This window comes from Homalodisca vitripennis, chromosome 3, assembly GCF_021130785.1.
Source record: "Homalodisca vitripennis isolate AUS2020 chromosome 3, UT_GWSS_2.1, whole genome shotgun sequence".
In the NCBI taxonomy this organism is placed as follows: domain Eukaryota; kingdom Metazoa; phylum Arthropoda; class Insecta; order Hemiptera; family Cicadellidae; genus Homalodisca; species Homalodisca vitripennis.
The window spans coordinates 67,866,010-67,883,270 of record NC_060209.1 but is presented as its reverse complement, the minus strand read 5'-3'; the positions used below and the strand labels follow the sequence as shown (position 1 = coordinate 67,883,270).

Sequence of the window (17,261 nt, the reverse complement as noted above, 5' to 3'; positions counted from 1 at the left end):
CATAAAAATACTTTGATTACTAAATTACAAAATAATATTGAATTATTGAACACCAAAGTAAAAAATTGTAAGAGTGAAAACAAATGTCTTGGTGATAGGATAAATCAATTAAAAAACAAACTAGTTTCCAATACATCACTAAATTTGCCAAATATTCACTTTCAAAGGTCTGAAGCTCGAACTGCCAAAACTAATACAGAGCTATGTTCCTCTGTATTGGAGGGAGGCTGGCTGACAGATGATGCAATCAAACTGAGTTTCGACCTCCTTGAGTCTTGTATTGACAAGAAACACTCTATTTTGTTTATCAGCCCTGCTGTGAGTTTGGTAATAAAATGTACTGATGAATTTTCAAGTGACCTACAAGCACTAAATTTGTGTGACAGATCCTATATCTTAGTGCCTGTGAATAATGCTAATGTGATTGTAGACGGTACACAGAGTGTTCTGAACCAAGCAAGAGGTTCGCACTGGAGTCTGCTTATGTATGTTAAGGATAAAAAAAGGTTTCTCCACTTTGACTCTGCCGGAAAATGCAATACAGCTCCAGCAAGTATCATTGCAAATAAACTTATAAAATATATGAACTTGGAAGAAACTACTGATTTTGAAAATTGTGTAACCCCTCAACAAAGCAACTCCGAAGATTGTGGAGTATTTTTGCTTTTGATAACCGAGACTATAATAGCAAATATAATCAAAGATTCTGAACAGGTAACGCTAAACTTGCATATTGATGAACTTGATATATGGACTAAGCGTTTACAGGTTGGATCAATGTTATATAACAATACTAGCAAGTATAAGACCCTGAAACAATTAATATCAATGACAATAAATGCAAAACCAACCACTTACAAAGATAGCAAGAGTTCTTATAATGTAGCACACAAGGAGCACACGAATGGTAGATCAGTAAACAATTCTGTTCAAAACTCTGGGAGTGTGGCAGCTGCTCAACCAGCACTAGTTACTGGGGAAGATGTCACCAAGTATCTTACTATACAATCACATGCAGTGGAGAGTGGTGGAGCAATTTGTCAAATCATAAATGGAGATGTCTGTACTCAAACGAGCTCACCTGTTGGAGAGACGTCCTTACCATTGACAGTGGCTTGTGAGATAACTAATCTTAAAGAAAGACAACAAATGTTGGAACATGAACTAAAGAAATTGGCCCAGAAAGTCTCAGAATCTAAAATCCAAGGCTCTTATAAACCTCCCATTTACCAACAAAACACAAACTCTGACTTACATAAAACCAAAGTATTTAGAAAAACTAAGAGCAGTAATATGTCTAGTGTATCTTTGCAAATTGCCAAGCATATGGAAGCTACAAAATACTGTAAAAAGTGTTCAAGGAAGCAGTCAGATCAGAAAGGCTCAGATATACTTACTAATCTCCCAATCACACAACGGCCAAGACCTATCACAACTGTTCCCAGTTCACGCTCTCAAGTTTCACAACAAAAAGTTACACTGCCAGTGGTGATAACTAAAGCTCCTATCGTTATTTCACTGCCTCACAGGACACCACCAGCACTAGCAAAGGTTCGAAAGGAAGGTGAAAGTTATGATGAGTTTTTTAACCGATACATAGATGAATACAAACTACACATAACGTCTACAACAAGTTTATCTCTACATGACACATCAGTACAAGATATCCCTGGGGTGGCTCCCAGGTTGCTCTCAAAACTCTCCAACTCTCAAATTAGTGCTGATAATTTTTTAGAACAAAACGTGACAAAAAAAACCAGACACAAAACAGTCTCAAACCAAAAACAAAAAATAAATTAGTAATCTTTCACCAAAACATGGACAGACTGAGCAACAAGATTGATAGATTAAACCACTTTCTATACATAAACAAGCCACATATAGTTGTACTAACTGAGCATGGTCTAAATTCCCTAATACTCAACAATGTTTGCTTGACTAACTATGTTCTGGTTGCTGCTTTCTGTAGAGAAAATCATCTCAAAGGGGGCACAGCTATATTCAAGCAAGACAACCTCGCTAATGAAGTTGAAAGTATCCTCTCAGAAAAACACAGTATTGAGTTATTATGTGAAATTGCAGGTATAAAAATATATCTAAGCAAAAAGGAAACCTTATATGTGCTGGGTGTTTACAGACCCCCCTCTGCCTCACTTGAGGAGGCCCTTACACAGATGACTCAAGTGCTGGAAGAAATTCCAAATAACAACAATGGAATTTGTATTCTGGGGGACCTTAACGTTGATAGTCTGACACAATCAAGAGAAAAAACTGCAGTAAGTGAAATGCTTGCCACTTTCAACATAACAAGGATTCCTCTGCCCCCAACCAGAATAACCTCCACCACTGCTACTTCAATAGATGTAGTATGCACTGATCTGGAGTTGGGGAATGTTAACGTTGAGGTTATCCATACCTCGCTTTCTGATCATACAGGACAGCTCTGCAAACTTGAAGTAGACTGTGAAGCAAAAAGACCTATTAACATGACCAGAGACGGATTTTCAACTTTCACAATCTCTCAAACCTATCAAACCTCCTTGCATTAAACTCCTGGGAAAGAGTCGAGTCAGCACCTACAGTAGAAGAGGCATACTCAGTTTTCATTAGTACAATTACAAACAGCACTAGACATCACATGCCCCCTTAAAAAATCAAGAATTAACAAAAGAAAACATACGCTTTACAACACAGAAGTAGATGAACTGCGAGCAGACTTCATAAGAGCTAATGAAAAATGTGCACTCAGCAAAAAGGAAGAGGACAAATATATAGCTTTTTCAAAAGAAGAAGGAATATGATATGAAGCTGCGAATACTCAGAAAAACAAAGTGTGAACAAAGAATAGCTGAGGCAAGTAACAAAAGTAAGGCTGTATGGGAGATTGTCAACAGTGAAAGGAAAGCGAAAAAAAAGGACTCAGAAACAGTCTGGCAGTTGAATATCAATGGTAATACAGTTGAAGACCTGAAAGAAATTGCAGAATACTTCAATGAATTCTTTGTGACTACAGCGGAGGATATTCTGACCAATAACAATTCTCCCAGAACTTCAGTGATCGAGGAGCCAAGAGATCATTACGAAACAGCACTCAACGAATTCCAATTGGTAACATCAGAGGAGGTACTGAAAGTTATTTCTTCTATGAAATCCAAAACATTCACTGGAGTAGATGGGATAAATTCCAAAATATTAAAGTTCTGCAGAAATGAAGTTTGTATACCAATCGCCAGTATTGTTAACAAATCCCTAACTCAGGGTAGATGTCCTGAGAATCTAAAAACCTCCAAAGTGTACCCTCTGCACAAACAAGGTAATAAAAAGGAAGTGCAGAATTTCAGGCCCATCTCTTTAATTCCTACAGTGTCAAAAGTCATGGAAAAGGTCATACTGACACGTCTCACACAGCATTTGGAGATAAATCACTACCTACCAGAGAGACAACATGGCTTCATATCGGGAAGATCAACCACCAGTGCCCTCATTGATTTGGTTGAGCACCTCATTGACAACCTTGAGGAGGGAAAAAATGTTTGTAGTGTTTTTCTAGATCCAAGCAAAGGTTTCGATTGCCTTAACCACAGATTATTATTGACAAAACTTAGCTCTTTAGGCATCAAGGGTACAGCACTAAAGTGGTTTGAAAGTTACTTGCAGGGTAGAAGGAACATAGTGGAGATCAGACAGGTTCTTGAGGGAAATATCAGAGTTGAAACATCCGAACCGATGGAAATTAAAAGAGGTGTTCCTCAAGGATCTGTCTTGGGGCCTGTACTGTTTGTGCTTTTCATTGGAGACCTTCAGGAGCACTTGGGGGAGGGTTGCTATCCAGTGTCATACGCGGATGACACTGTCCTCGTCACAAACAACAAGTCGGTGCAGGCACTGGAAATTGACACCTACACATCTATAACTAGAGCTAAGCACTACTGCCTGAACAACAATCTGATTTTCAATGCATCCAAAACCAAATGCATCATATGGGGAAGACATAAAGATTATGTATCTTTGCCACTGGACCTAGAACAAGTGCTCTCTGCAAAGCATTTGGGTGTCACAATTGACAATCGTCTCTCATGGAATCAACATGTAGACATAATGTGTTCAAAACTCAGCACAGCTCTTTTTGTTTTAAAGAGAGTTAAACACATTAGCACACCAGAAGCTACTAGAATCGCTTACTTTGCGCTTTTTGAGACACATGTTCGCTATGGAATAGTGCTTTGGGGGGGCTCTTCTATCACCAACCTTCAGCGAGTCCTAGTTATGCAGAAGCGTGCAGTGCGAATCATGGCTAATTTAAATCCTCAAGAAAGCTGTAGAGATGCTTTTAAGAAACTTGGGCATACTCACAGTGGTGTCTATTTACATTACGGAGGTAATATTACTGGCTATCAGACAAAACTGCTTGAGGAACCGTGATATCCATGAACGCCAAACAAGACATGGCAATGACTTCAATCTGCCAGCCCACAGATCAGCTCTATTCGCCAAGAAGCCAACCTATGCAGGTGCCAGGTTATACAACATGCTACCAGGAGAACTTAAGAACCTTGGCCCACAAGTTTTGAAGAGGAAAATGTTCAAGTGGCTAGTGGAAAAGACTGTATACAGCCTAGAAGAATTTATGACCATCAACACCTACTAATAAAAGTTAACAAAAATGTTTTAACTTATACTTTTTAAGATTTGACGCTGTCTCTGTTCTTGATGAATATGAAAATAAAGTCTATTGTCTATTGTCTATTGCATTTGTGGCCACTGCACTGTTCAATATCATGAGGACGGCCATGTCCATAATACCCTTGACGGTGCAGGTTCTGCTTCAGGTATGTATTCTGCTGATACATAGTTAGTAACTGTTTCACTCAGTAAGCAACATGGAAATGAAGAGAATAGGAATAGAAATAGGAAGGAAAGGGGTTACATAAAGAAAGAGTGCTCTTCTTCACAATTATAATTTCTTTTAATTTACCAGATTCCCGTACATTAAGTCCATAGATAGGCTACCTAACCTCATACAATCCTTGCTCTTCACATGCATAGCACTTTAACACAGTCAGGCGTATAGTGTGTTTCATATACATATTGTGTTTATGCGGCTGAATTTTTTACTACCTAATATTATATGATACATATTCCTATGAAACATATTTATTTGAACTTGCTGTTCTAAACATAACAACATTGACTTTGGTTTTCATATTCAGACTATATTTTTAAATGTATCATTGTTATACTCGTATAGTTCTATTGTAATTTCTGAAACTGTGTTTTACCTGTTGCTATTATTTATTTGTTATATACCTGTTATTTATATATTTATTATTTATGTTTCCTATTATTTATTAATTTAAAATAATATTTACTTTGTGGTGTACTGGAACCATCATGTTTTGGCTACAAACATTTTATATTTAGACTTCTACTTTACATTAATTTTTATATATATATTATACATACTTGGTGATGATTTTGTAAGCTTTATACCAATAAACATATTCTTATTCAGAAGTCCTAATTCTTTTTCTTCTTCTAAGGGGCGGTCTATTGTAATGCACTTAAGCCTCAAGGGCCTTTTGCGCACCTCGGAAGTATACCATGAGGCCAACCAGTTTATGGTTTTAGTAGTTGTACAAACCACCAAAAACAACTAATCAGGTTCTCCTGGGGAAATTCACCACCTTTGTCCAGATTACCAAATATGGCATAGCATTCCTGTACTATTGGAGCACAGTCAAAGAGCAAGTATTCAGCAGTTTCCTCCTACTCGTCACACATTCTACATAGCGGATCTTCCTGGAGAATGTTGACTCTGAAGATGCTTCATCAGGGGTCCATGTCCCATAATTAGACCCACAACCCTAGAAGACGGAGAGGAGGTCAGGCGTAACCCTGGGGGAAGGCGACTGTAGGACCATTTTGCTCATTCTCACACCCGGATGCAGTCTCCACTTTCTTGTATGTTCGGTGTAAACTCACTTCTAGACAGCCCTAAAGGATTGACACCTAGAAATACCACAGAATGGTTGAGGTCCCATCATGTTGGACACTGAATCCAAATTAGCCGGAGCATCTGCTCTTTCGTTCCCAGAGACTCTCTCATGACCAGGAACCCAAAAAACAGTTACAGGTAATTTGGCAGTTAGGTTGTTTCTGCCTAGGGAAGAAACACTTGATAGCAATCCCAACAAGTCTGGAGTTGAACACACAAGTGTCCAATGCCTTCAATGCTTCCTGGCTGTCTGGTAAATGCTGATTGTGTTATTCTTATACTACAGACAAAGATTCTCACAAGCACATTCCATAGTGGCTGTAACTTGCTTGAAAAACTGTGGGATAAGGAACCATTGGGACCACCAGCTCTCTCTTTATGGTCTCACTCCCACAATCCCAGTGCATGGGCTACTTTTTGTTTTAGAAACATCTGTAAACCATTCAAGCTCCGTTGGTGGAACAGGTTTCTTTATCTACGATCAAGCCTACCTAGAAGGTATAACAATCCTGAAGGGTTTGTTGAAGGAATATCTTTGAAGCATGTTATCAGAGAACATGTGCTGAGCATTCCCATAAATAAGGATGCTAATTTTGTAGCACCCTCTGTTCCATTTAAGGTCAATCAGAGCCTTGTCTGCTGAAGAAAGTAGGCACTCCTCCTGGCCACAACCCAAAAGACAATGTCCAAGGGGGTGAGGTTGAAACAGCAGTCTAGCCACTGCTCTCAGTGCCCTTGAAAAGGCCTCAGAGATAGCAAGGCAAGCCATCCTTTGTATGTAACCAGACTAGCTACCACCATCCTGACCTCAATTTTTGGCCACCAGATGACAGCCCAAACATTATTGCAGGTTTAACCACAAAGACATAAATCATCATATCAAATGGAGGATGACCCACAAGAAGTTTGACAAAAATATTAAACATATGCAAAGATCAAGATGTGTATTGTTTGAAATGGTGTGTCTTGTAGAGATGAATACTACAAACAATACTTAAAAAGGTTGATCTAGTACAAAATGGTAAAAGTTCAAAGGTTTTACTGAAAAAAGTTATGTTTATTTATCAAATGCCTTAAGAGTTAATGTTCGAATTCTTGTGACCATTGAGCGATCCTGTCCTTGCAAGCAGCCTGCTGGTCTGGAATCAGAATTGACATTTAAGTTGATGGTTCCCAGGATGTCTTAGAAAGGGCTTCTTAGATCTAACTTTGCATTATAAAATAGGATTCCTTTACTTTTAACTTTTTAACTAATTTTGGCTGCATTAAGGTGCTTAAATGCTATTTCGAGTAAACATTTTATTTTAAAATCTAACTGTATCTAGACTATTTTGCAGTAATTAAATGCCATAATCCAAAAATCATAGTTCACAGAAGACTAATTAGTGCCCATTAATTTCAAATCATCCTTGGAATCCAGGATAATTCATTAAGTAAAGTAATAAGACAACAGATTGCCTTGATTGTGACACCAAACCATTACACTAATGATCAGTTACAAGATTATGTTTGGATGTTTTGAGATTAAGAATATTTAGAATCTAATTATTTTTATATAGATTAAAATTATTTAATTTTATTGCTAATAAAAGTGTTATGTTTCAGTTTCTGGTGTCTTACAGAAGAATAGATGAGTTTATGAATGCTGAAGAGTTAGATGTAAATTCAGTATCTCACGATGAAAATAAAGGTAAGAATAACATTTTGTTTAGTTTAACTAATATAACATTTGTATGTTTTTTCACAAATAAAAACTGTGTGACAATCCTTTTAACATTATAAATAAATGTAAAAGTTTGTGAATAATGGTGTTTGTATATTTGTATGTTTGGTTGTTGAGATGTTTGATACTCAATTACACAAACTCTAGTGGTGAGATTTAATTGAAATTTGACATGTATATTGCTTACATATAAGAATAAAAAGACATATTTTTATCCTGGAATACTGTGTACTATAACATATTTATTCCAGAATTCTGTATCATTGTGAAAAAAATCATCATCATATGTGTTATGCTGTAAATAGTTATGACAGTAGTAATACCTAACTTTGACTATAGATGGCAGCTGTGATGAATTCAAACCATTTAGTTAATTTTGGTTACTAAAATTAGTTTCTTAGTAAGTAGCTGAAGACATAAGAAACTGATGGAACACGTATATATATATATAAAATTTGTTATACTTTGTAGACTGAACTGAAACAAAAAAATAGGATTATATTATAGTAAACAGAGATTAAAAAGCAAGGGCATACAGTGCACTGTATCAGGTTTACAGGTATTTATATCCATAAAGAACTAATACTAAGAGTACAAGCAAATTAGGGTACCAAATTGCTAGCTGAATGTCCTGAAAAGTAGGCATTTATTTCATTTTGGACGATTAAAATAATCAAGAATATTATTTATAATAGATCCTGAGTTAATATGGGTTTTTATTTTGTAAATCGTGAATAATGTTCGATTTTTCAAACTGTCCAGAAGTAAATAAACAATGATAATATATTTTAAAGTGCAAAAGTAAAAGGTATTTAGAAAAACAACAAACTGTGCAGAATAGCACCACCATACTAGTTTGTATAAGGTCATGTTGGCTGAGCTGACATCTGATTGGTTGGTGGAGTCGTGTGAGAATGGGGTGGATGATGTAACACTAGAAAATAGTTAGTACACAGTATGCAGTACCCAACAAATTGATTTTTAAGTGATATTAAATTCAACACCACTCCGCCATTTCTTAACTACCGCAGTGGAGTACAAGGTCCCCCATGTTGGGCAGTTCATTGTTTTCCTTCATTAGTACAGTTTAAATAGATCTTGGTGTGTAAATGTGTAACATTATCTCGTCAATAACTGTTCGACATATGGTGGATAGATTTAGCACCAAAGTTAGTCTATTAAATGTAAGGCACATCTAGAAGAGGGGTGTACACAAACTGTACAGGGTGTCTCTTTGGGGTAATTCTCCTGGTGCTAAGCAAGTTTTTATTTTACATGTTCTGTTATATCATATATCAAAAGTAATTTTAATGAATTTAATATAAGATTTGATATTCATAGTTATGACACAAGAAAGAAGGGTCACATAGAATTTAAATATATAAGATTGGGAAAACAAAAATAGCTCTATTTATATAGGTATTATACTATTTAATTTACTGCCAATATCTTACAGCGATATGTATTTAAATGTTTTTAAAAATAAAATAGAGGTTTATTTAAAAAGTAACTAAAAACACTTTATACAATTTTTATACAAAATTTTATACAAATACAATTTATGCTTTGCTGAACTGTAAATAAAACTAGGTTATACTTTTAAGATTCATGACAATGTCTATTATTCAAAAATGAATTAAGGTTAGAGCATTTTTTAGTGACTATGACTTATCAAAGGACTTTTGAAAAAGAATATGGTTGTTCAGTAGGAAATTGTGTGCAAAGTCATGTGAAGCTGTATAGACTTATATAAAATTAATTAATACCACATCTACACATAGTAAAGATATTGATAAAAATAGAACACAATTGTTTTATTCACTCTTGCAATATACTTATCTGTATGTAAATCAATATTTAGATCTACTTAAGTAATTTATAGATATTTATTGTTACAGATGACCCATTAATCATGGAGGGTGGAACATTTTCTTGGGGAACAACAAATGTAGAAAGGCCTATTTTGTGCAACATTACACTCAAGATACAACCAGGACAGTTGGTAGCAGTGGTGGGAGCTGTCGGCTCTGGCAAGAGTTCCCTCATCTCAGCCTTTCTGGGTGAAATGGACAAGATCTCTGGATATGTCAACACTAAGGTAGAGTATACTTTTTAATAGTTTGTGCAACTGATATTGCACACTCAGTGTATGGCAAGGGTAGTTAGTTGGTGACAATAGTAAGAGATGTTAGCCCCGGCAAGAGTTTTGTCATCTATATTTTCTTAAATGAGATGTATATGATGTCTGGTCATATTAACACTATGTTGGAGTAAATTCTTTGTCAGGTCTTGTGCAACTTCACACTCAATGTAAAGTTAGGGCAGCAGTTGGTGACAGTAATGATTGAGGCCTACTGTATGTTTTATGGGATGAATGTCAATAACAGCTTTTCATTTATACATTTATCATTTGTACAGTGAAGTAATAAAGTACCTAATCAAGATAATATCAAACCACAAGATGGTTTAATCTTTGTTTAACTATATAGTAAATTTCAAGTTTTTATCTGTACCCATTTAAAAAAATATAAAGCTAGTAGTTAAGGAAAAAATGGAATATTCATTGGCATTTTTGTGGCCAGGAAAGCTTTTTTTCACTGACTGAATGAGAATACTTAAATCCTCCTACTCCATGCTCAACACAAAGAATGAGTAAAGGTAATTGAGACAAGCTAATGACATTTGAGTTGAACTTTTATAATAACAGACCAAAAAAGTGGTGCAGTGTGTGCTATAATATTCTGAAACAAGAAAGCACACTCCCATATGCTAAAGAAAAATGTTAAACAAGTTTTAACATGTCTGAATTATGTGATGAAAATAACTGTATTTTTAATGATCGATTCAAAAGTATTCACTAATTATAGGATAAAAAATTTCAGATTACAATTAATTTTAATACAGTGCTTTATGGGCCTGAATTCATTCTTTGTACACTATGTTACAAATAAATTTAATTTATCCATTAAATGTATAAATAGTTATTTATTAGTTAGCTCTCTTGTGCTTTAAAAATTATGTAGCTTAGTTACACGTCTTGATGTTATAACGTCATTATCAGGCTTTTCGTTGAAGAACAGGTTAATATCATTAAATATGATATTTAAAATACAAAACAAAAAGATAAAATAACAACAGAAAACATTAAAAACAGATAGTCCTATCATACTATATTAGTAAGTACTGCACAGGGTCAAATTCATGGCAGTGGCTGGCAGTCGACCAGAAAGAACAGATACACTGATGAACAGCTGATTGTGGTTCAGGTGGCTTCAACTTGTGTTAAAGAAGAGCTTCAAAAAACAGTTATGATTGTACTTAAACTTCATTGAAAGCTCTGTCCCTCATTTCATCTATTTGAAATGCTTTATTTAATTTCAAAACCCCTTTAAGATATTGAGTTATTACATTTTTTACATTGTAGCATCTTTAAAAATCATTCATGTCATTACAACTGTTTTAGAGGTGTTGAGCAAAGGTTGATTTTTGCTTAAAATCAATTTGACAATCAGCAATTATTGTTGATACGAAATTGTCATAGCATGAACGATTTTAAAGACTGGTCTAGTAGTCAGAATTGCTTTAGTTGTAACAATTCAAAACTGTTTAGTGTATTATATAATTACTTATTATTTTTAATTAAAAAGGGCTAGATTTTAACATGAGAATTTAGAATTGAGGTAGGATAGGACTAGCTAACTTACTTTTACCAGTTTGGTAGGTTATTGCTCTTCTTTTTTGTTGAGTGTGATCTTTTTAATGTCTCTATGAAGAAGAAAAGGAATATACTTCCAATCTGGTAAAGGTAAGCTTGCAGTTCTTATTCTACCTAAATTCTTTAATTACTATTTAGTTATTAATTATAATTTAGCCATTATTGTTAGTAATAATTTATACAGGAACTGGTATCGAATTCAAAATTGAGACCAAAATTTTGTATCAGTATCATGTATTGGCCCTCTACTAGGGCTAACATTTAATGATATATTATTGTAAGGTCTTATGGTTATTTATTATTATAAAAAACCTTTTGTAAACCTTTACATGAAAATTAACATGGCCAAACTGATCAGGGAAATTTATAAGTAATTTCTAAGGTTAAAATTAAAATGTTGATGGATATTTTTATGCGTTTTCTACTTGTAGGGTACAATAGCATATGTACCTCAGCAAGCGTGGATACAAAATGCTACACTGAGGGATAACATTTTGTTTGGCAGTAGCTTCAACAGAAAAAAGTACATTAATACTATAGAAGCCTGCGCTCTTAAACAAGATTTGGACATGCTGCCTGGTGGAGATTTTACTGAAATAGGAGAAAAGGTGAGCGTTACAAACCATGTTATTAGTGATGTGGAAATAGTTTTAATTTAAATTAAATCATCTTCAATCACTGGGCATATAGGAAGAGTTGTGTTATTTTTATATAACTCATATTGTGATTGTTGGTTGATTTAATAAGTTATGTATAAACATTGGTCACACACAAACAAGGTACAGAATACATACACAGTAACAGTGCATTTAATTCGAGGTTAAGATGACCATCATAAAATAGAACATAGACTTTATTTTATTTCCAGGTTGTAGCCATTGAGGGGGTTCAAAGGTCCAAGAGAAAATACCAGTTGCCTAGACTCCCTCAAAATGTTGTCCTTACTACGTTGTTGTTTTTTTTTTCTATCTGTTTTCATTTGTTATTTATTTTAGATGTTTTATATGTATTTTCCTGCAAACACACACAGACAGAAAGATTTTCTTGTTTATAAAATGTGTTTTAATGGCATTGAATCTTGGTAGTAAGGAACTCTCATAAAGATATTATGTCTGAAGGGTATTAATCTTAGTGGAGGTGTGAAGCAAAAAGTGAACCTGACTCGAGCTGTATACAATGATGCAGAAGGTATCTTCTGGATAACCTTCACAGTGCTGCGGACTCTCATGACAATGTTATGTCTCAAGGGTATCAATCTTAGTGGAGGTCAGAAGCAGAGAGTGAGCCTGGCTAGAGCTGTGTACAATGATGCAGATATTTACCTACTGGATAATCCTCTCAGTGCTGTAGACGCTCATGTTGGCAAACACACATTTTTGAGAATGTTATTGGCCCCAAAGGAGAACTCAGAAAAAAGGTGAGTACATCATTTACTATGGTGAGGATCTTGTTTAATTTATACTGTTATGATTTGCAACTCATTTGTGTGTGTATATATATATAATATATATATATATATATATATATATATATATATATATATTAATATATATATATATAATATATATATATATATATTAATATATATATATATATATAATATATATATAAAATTCAATGGAATATTTTGCCAGAATCACATCTACACATTCTAGAATTTTGGAATGTTAGGTGAATCATGATATAGTCAAAATTATACTTAAAACTTCCTTGACTTCCTGTTCAGTTTTAATTTTTTGTTAATTTTATATAACTTTTTTCTGCTTCTATTTTTGGATTTAGCAATATAAAAAAATAATATAATAAAAATGTTTAACAAAAAAATATTTATTTTATTAGTTTTAGTCCATTGATTCTTATGCGACTAACTAAGTACAACAACACATTTGGTTGATTTTGCTATGTATTTGGTACATTTAAACTGTTGATTTGTCATTGATTTTAATCCAAAAGAGGCACAGTGTTAGTCTTGTGTTGTTAAAGTGGCTAAGCATAATTTAAAATCAATTTGTCTTACAGTATAGTTGATGATTGATATAAATAGCTAAAAATATCTAAATAGCTACAGTCCTATCAAAACTTATGCTATGATTTATGAAAAAGGTGTTATAGTTATATAACTAGACTGACTGCTATTTATTTAGGGATCAAAATAGACCAGAAAAGACAAGATTAGTGTGGTTGCTCAAATTAATTCACTGTACTTATATATCGAATTCTAACTTTTTATTGTTAAATATATCCAGAATTTACTTATTGCTAATTCCTATTTGATTATTAGAGTTGATTATTACCTAACACAGATGATTTATTCTAAATTAATTTTGCTGTTGCTGACATCCTACAAATGCAGGAAGACAATTAACTATGTAATTATTGTGTAAGAATGAAAATTGACCCTGCTATAACGGACAGGCGCTACGCATCATCATCTTCAGACCATCTGGAGCATTGTAGGCCTATTTTCAAACGCTTCAGGGTATTAACGGTTCAAGGCCAATATGTAATGAACTCGCTTATATACATAAAGGAGAATGAATCACTGTTTGGGAGAAGACAAGATGTCCATGGCTACAACACCCGCCATGCAAAAGACCTAAACACCCTAAAATGTAGACTTTCAAAATCGTTGAACAGTTTTCTAATAGCAGCGGTCAAACTATACAACAGCCTACCGGAAAGCATCAGAAATATGAACACTATTAAGTTCAAGGAAGCCATATGGTCCAGACTTACAAGTAGGCCTATCTATGCACTCAAGGAACTTGAAGATGACCCACTGTTCTAGTCCTGCCACCATAAACCTTTGTAAATAGTGTATATAGTTTTAAATACTTGACAAAATTGTTCTGAACAAATTGCAAACAGTTTTAAAACAAAATTTACACAGTCTATCTGGTTTTTATCAGTCAAAGACGAAGACATCAAGTATCAAGTAAGTAAGTAAGTAAGACATTCATTCTAGTGATGACATTGTAAACGAGTGTCCATTAGATTCTTTTTTTGTATTCATAAAAGCAGTGATTGAATTAGAAAACTAATGTATTTCACTCATTTATTACAAATTTATGACTGCTATTTATTTAGGGGTTAAAATAGACCAGGGAAGACAAGACTAGTGGGGTTGCTCAAATTAATTCAATGTACTTATATCTTGAATTCTAACATTGATTCTTTCTTTTTGTATTCATAAAGGCAGTGATTAAATTAGAATACCAATTTATTTCACAAATGTATATATGTGAAAGATTTTCCAGTACATAAAATGTGTTTTTAATAGTCATGTGAATGTATTTCTTTAAGAGATAAGCAAATATTTCTTTAACATTCAGTAGATCTTTTAAAAATCATTACAGAGTTATTTTGTTGATTTTGATTTAGACCAGAATTTTTGTGACTCACGGAATAACATTCCTGAGCCAAGTGGACAAGATCATAGTGTTGAAAGGAGGTGAAATTACAGAGGAAGGGACATTCAAAGAACTTATGGCCAAGAAAGGGGAATTTTCTGCCTTTTTGGTGCAACACATCACACCTACTGATGACCCTGGACTACAATCAGGTAGACACATATACAATACTTAAAGAAGAAAAACTTTTCAATAGCTAAAAACTGACAGCAGTTATTATTATTTATTTTATCAGATAAAGGCAAACTTAATTTCTGTAAAAGGTGAAATATTTGAAACTTTTGATATGAATTGAAATTATCACAAAAACAATAGAAGTACTATTTTACTTTTCTGAGAATAAGTTTATACAATATCTTATCAATAAATTCTCACTCCATTCCATATAGCCACTTAATCAGTCAACTGTTGTCATTATCTGATAAGGACTTTCTATAAAGTTTATATTTGATGAAAAAATGATAATCACCAAATGTAAGATGTAGACTGTGAGTTATATTTGTCTACAACTCAAAACTTATTCTTACCATTTATTCTGATGATTAATTGAATTTAATTTTCAGATCACAACATTGATGGATTTTAGATCCTACTTTTTTCACAGAGAATAAAATTTACATATCCTTAATTATCTATATATATAAAAGAAAGTCGTGTTAGTTACACTATTTATAAGTCAAGAACGGCTGATCCGATTTGGCTGAAAATTGGTAGGGAGGTAGCTAAGAACTGGAGAAGGACATAGGATACTTTTTTATCCCTTCCCGATTCAGGATTCCGCCCCACTGGTCTCTAAAAGTTACAGAAATACCCGTAAGAAATGCATTACAGCAAACATATGTTATTAAGTGAAAGAGCCTGTTCAAATTGAATCAGCTGTTCTTTGTAAACATATATAATGCAACAAAAGAAATATAAATGTTTATAATTACCATTTTAAATTTCTTTACATTTATAGTTTTAAAGCATAGAGTAAGCTTAAGAGAAAACAGCAAATTTTGTTTCAATTGTTTCTGCAATCACTGTTAACATAGACTTTACTATCCAGATAATACAATTCAAATTTTAATTTTTTTACAATTCAAAGCAGTTATCTCTGCATCTCCAAGTCAGATACGTACATTATTTGCTATCATCATTTCAATATGCTTTCCATCGAACCCATCTAACCTTGGCACAAATACAAGGATAATATGGCAGAAGATATTTAACATCAAATTTGTGTCAGTTCAATAAATTCCGATCATAAAATGAATGAGGAGATACATAATCGGGCCTTACTCTTGATCGAAGACATGTGTTATCTCATGTGTGGTAGTTTATTAGCCATGTTAGGAATGCCAGCGCCAAATCGTAAAATGAATGACGCATTTAATCGAGAATTGGAATAGGAACGTGAATATGATCACCAGGAATTAGATTTAGTAGTTCAAACAAATGTGCCCCTGATGAACCCCCAACAAAAAGGAAGTTTATGATACATTAATGAAGGCAATTGATGATGGAAACGGTGGTTTATATTTACATGGTGGAACTGGTAAGACATTCCTCATGTCAGTAGTTTTAGCCACTGTTCATGCAAGATCCAACATTGCAGTTTCAGTTGCTTCTTCTAGAATAGCAGCCACATTGCTAGAAGGATGTCGTACGGCACATTCTGCATTAAAATTGCCGTTAAATCTTCAATCTGTTGAAGAACCAACATGCAACATTACAAAGCGCTCCGCTATGGCGAAAGTTTTATCAGAATCGAAGATCATCATCTGGGACGAATGCACAATAGCGCATAAACGTGCATTGGAAGCAGTTAACGTAACATTGCAAGATCTACGTAATGAACTCAAAATGTTTTGGAGGCGCAACTATTTTACTGTCTGGCGATTTCCGCCAAACATTGCCAGTAATTCCCCAGATCGACTGATGCCAACAAAATAAACGCTTGCCTCAAATCATCGAATCTATGGCGCTATGTTAGGAAACTTCAGCTGACAACAAACATGAGAGTTGCATTGCTGAACGATACATCTGCTGAAGATTTCTCTGAGTTTTGTTGACTATCAGTAATGGTCGAGTACCTGTCGACGAATCGAGCGGATTGATTTCATTTCCTCGGAATATCTGTAACTTTTGTCTCATCGAAAGACGAACTCATCAACAAAGTATTCCCAAACATCATTACTAACCTCAAAAATAATGAATGGTTGAGTGAGCGAGCAATTTTGGCAGCTAAGAATAAAGATGTAGATGACTTAAACTACATAATTCAGAATGAGATCATTGGTAACACTGCATTTCTTTCAAATCTGTTGACTTTGTAACAAATGAAGATGATGCCACCAACTATCCAATTGAATGTTTAAAACTCCTTGGATGTACCTGGCACAATTTTACAACTAAATATTGGTTCCGTAGTAATCA

At 34.2% G+C, this 17,261-nt stretch overlaps 1 protein-coding gene across 1 annotated transcript in view; it reads left to right on the top strand.

Moving 5' to 3' along the window:
- The window catches only part of LOC124358225 (multidrug resistance-associated protein 1-like), a 28,303-nt gene that overhangs the window by 5,105 nt on the left and 5,937 nt on the right, over positions 1-17,261 (top strand). The window contains 7 exon segments of the mRNA XM_046810518.1: positions 4,748-4,829; positions 7,601-7,685; positions 9,617-9,816; positions 11,865-12,041; positions 12,681-12,800; positions 12,803-12,850; positions 14,815-14,995. Of these exon segments, the coding sequence (XP_046666474.1) occupies positions 4,748-4,829; positions 7,601-7,685; positions 9,617-9,816; positions 11,865-12,041; positions 12,681-12,800; positions 12,803-12,850; positions 14,815-14,995 (893 nt within the window).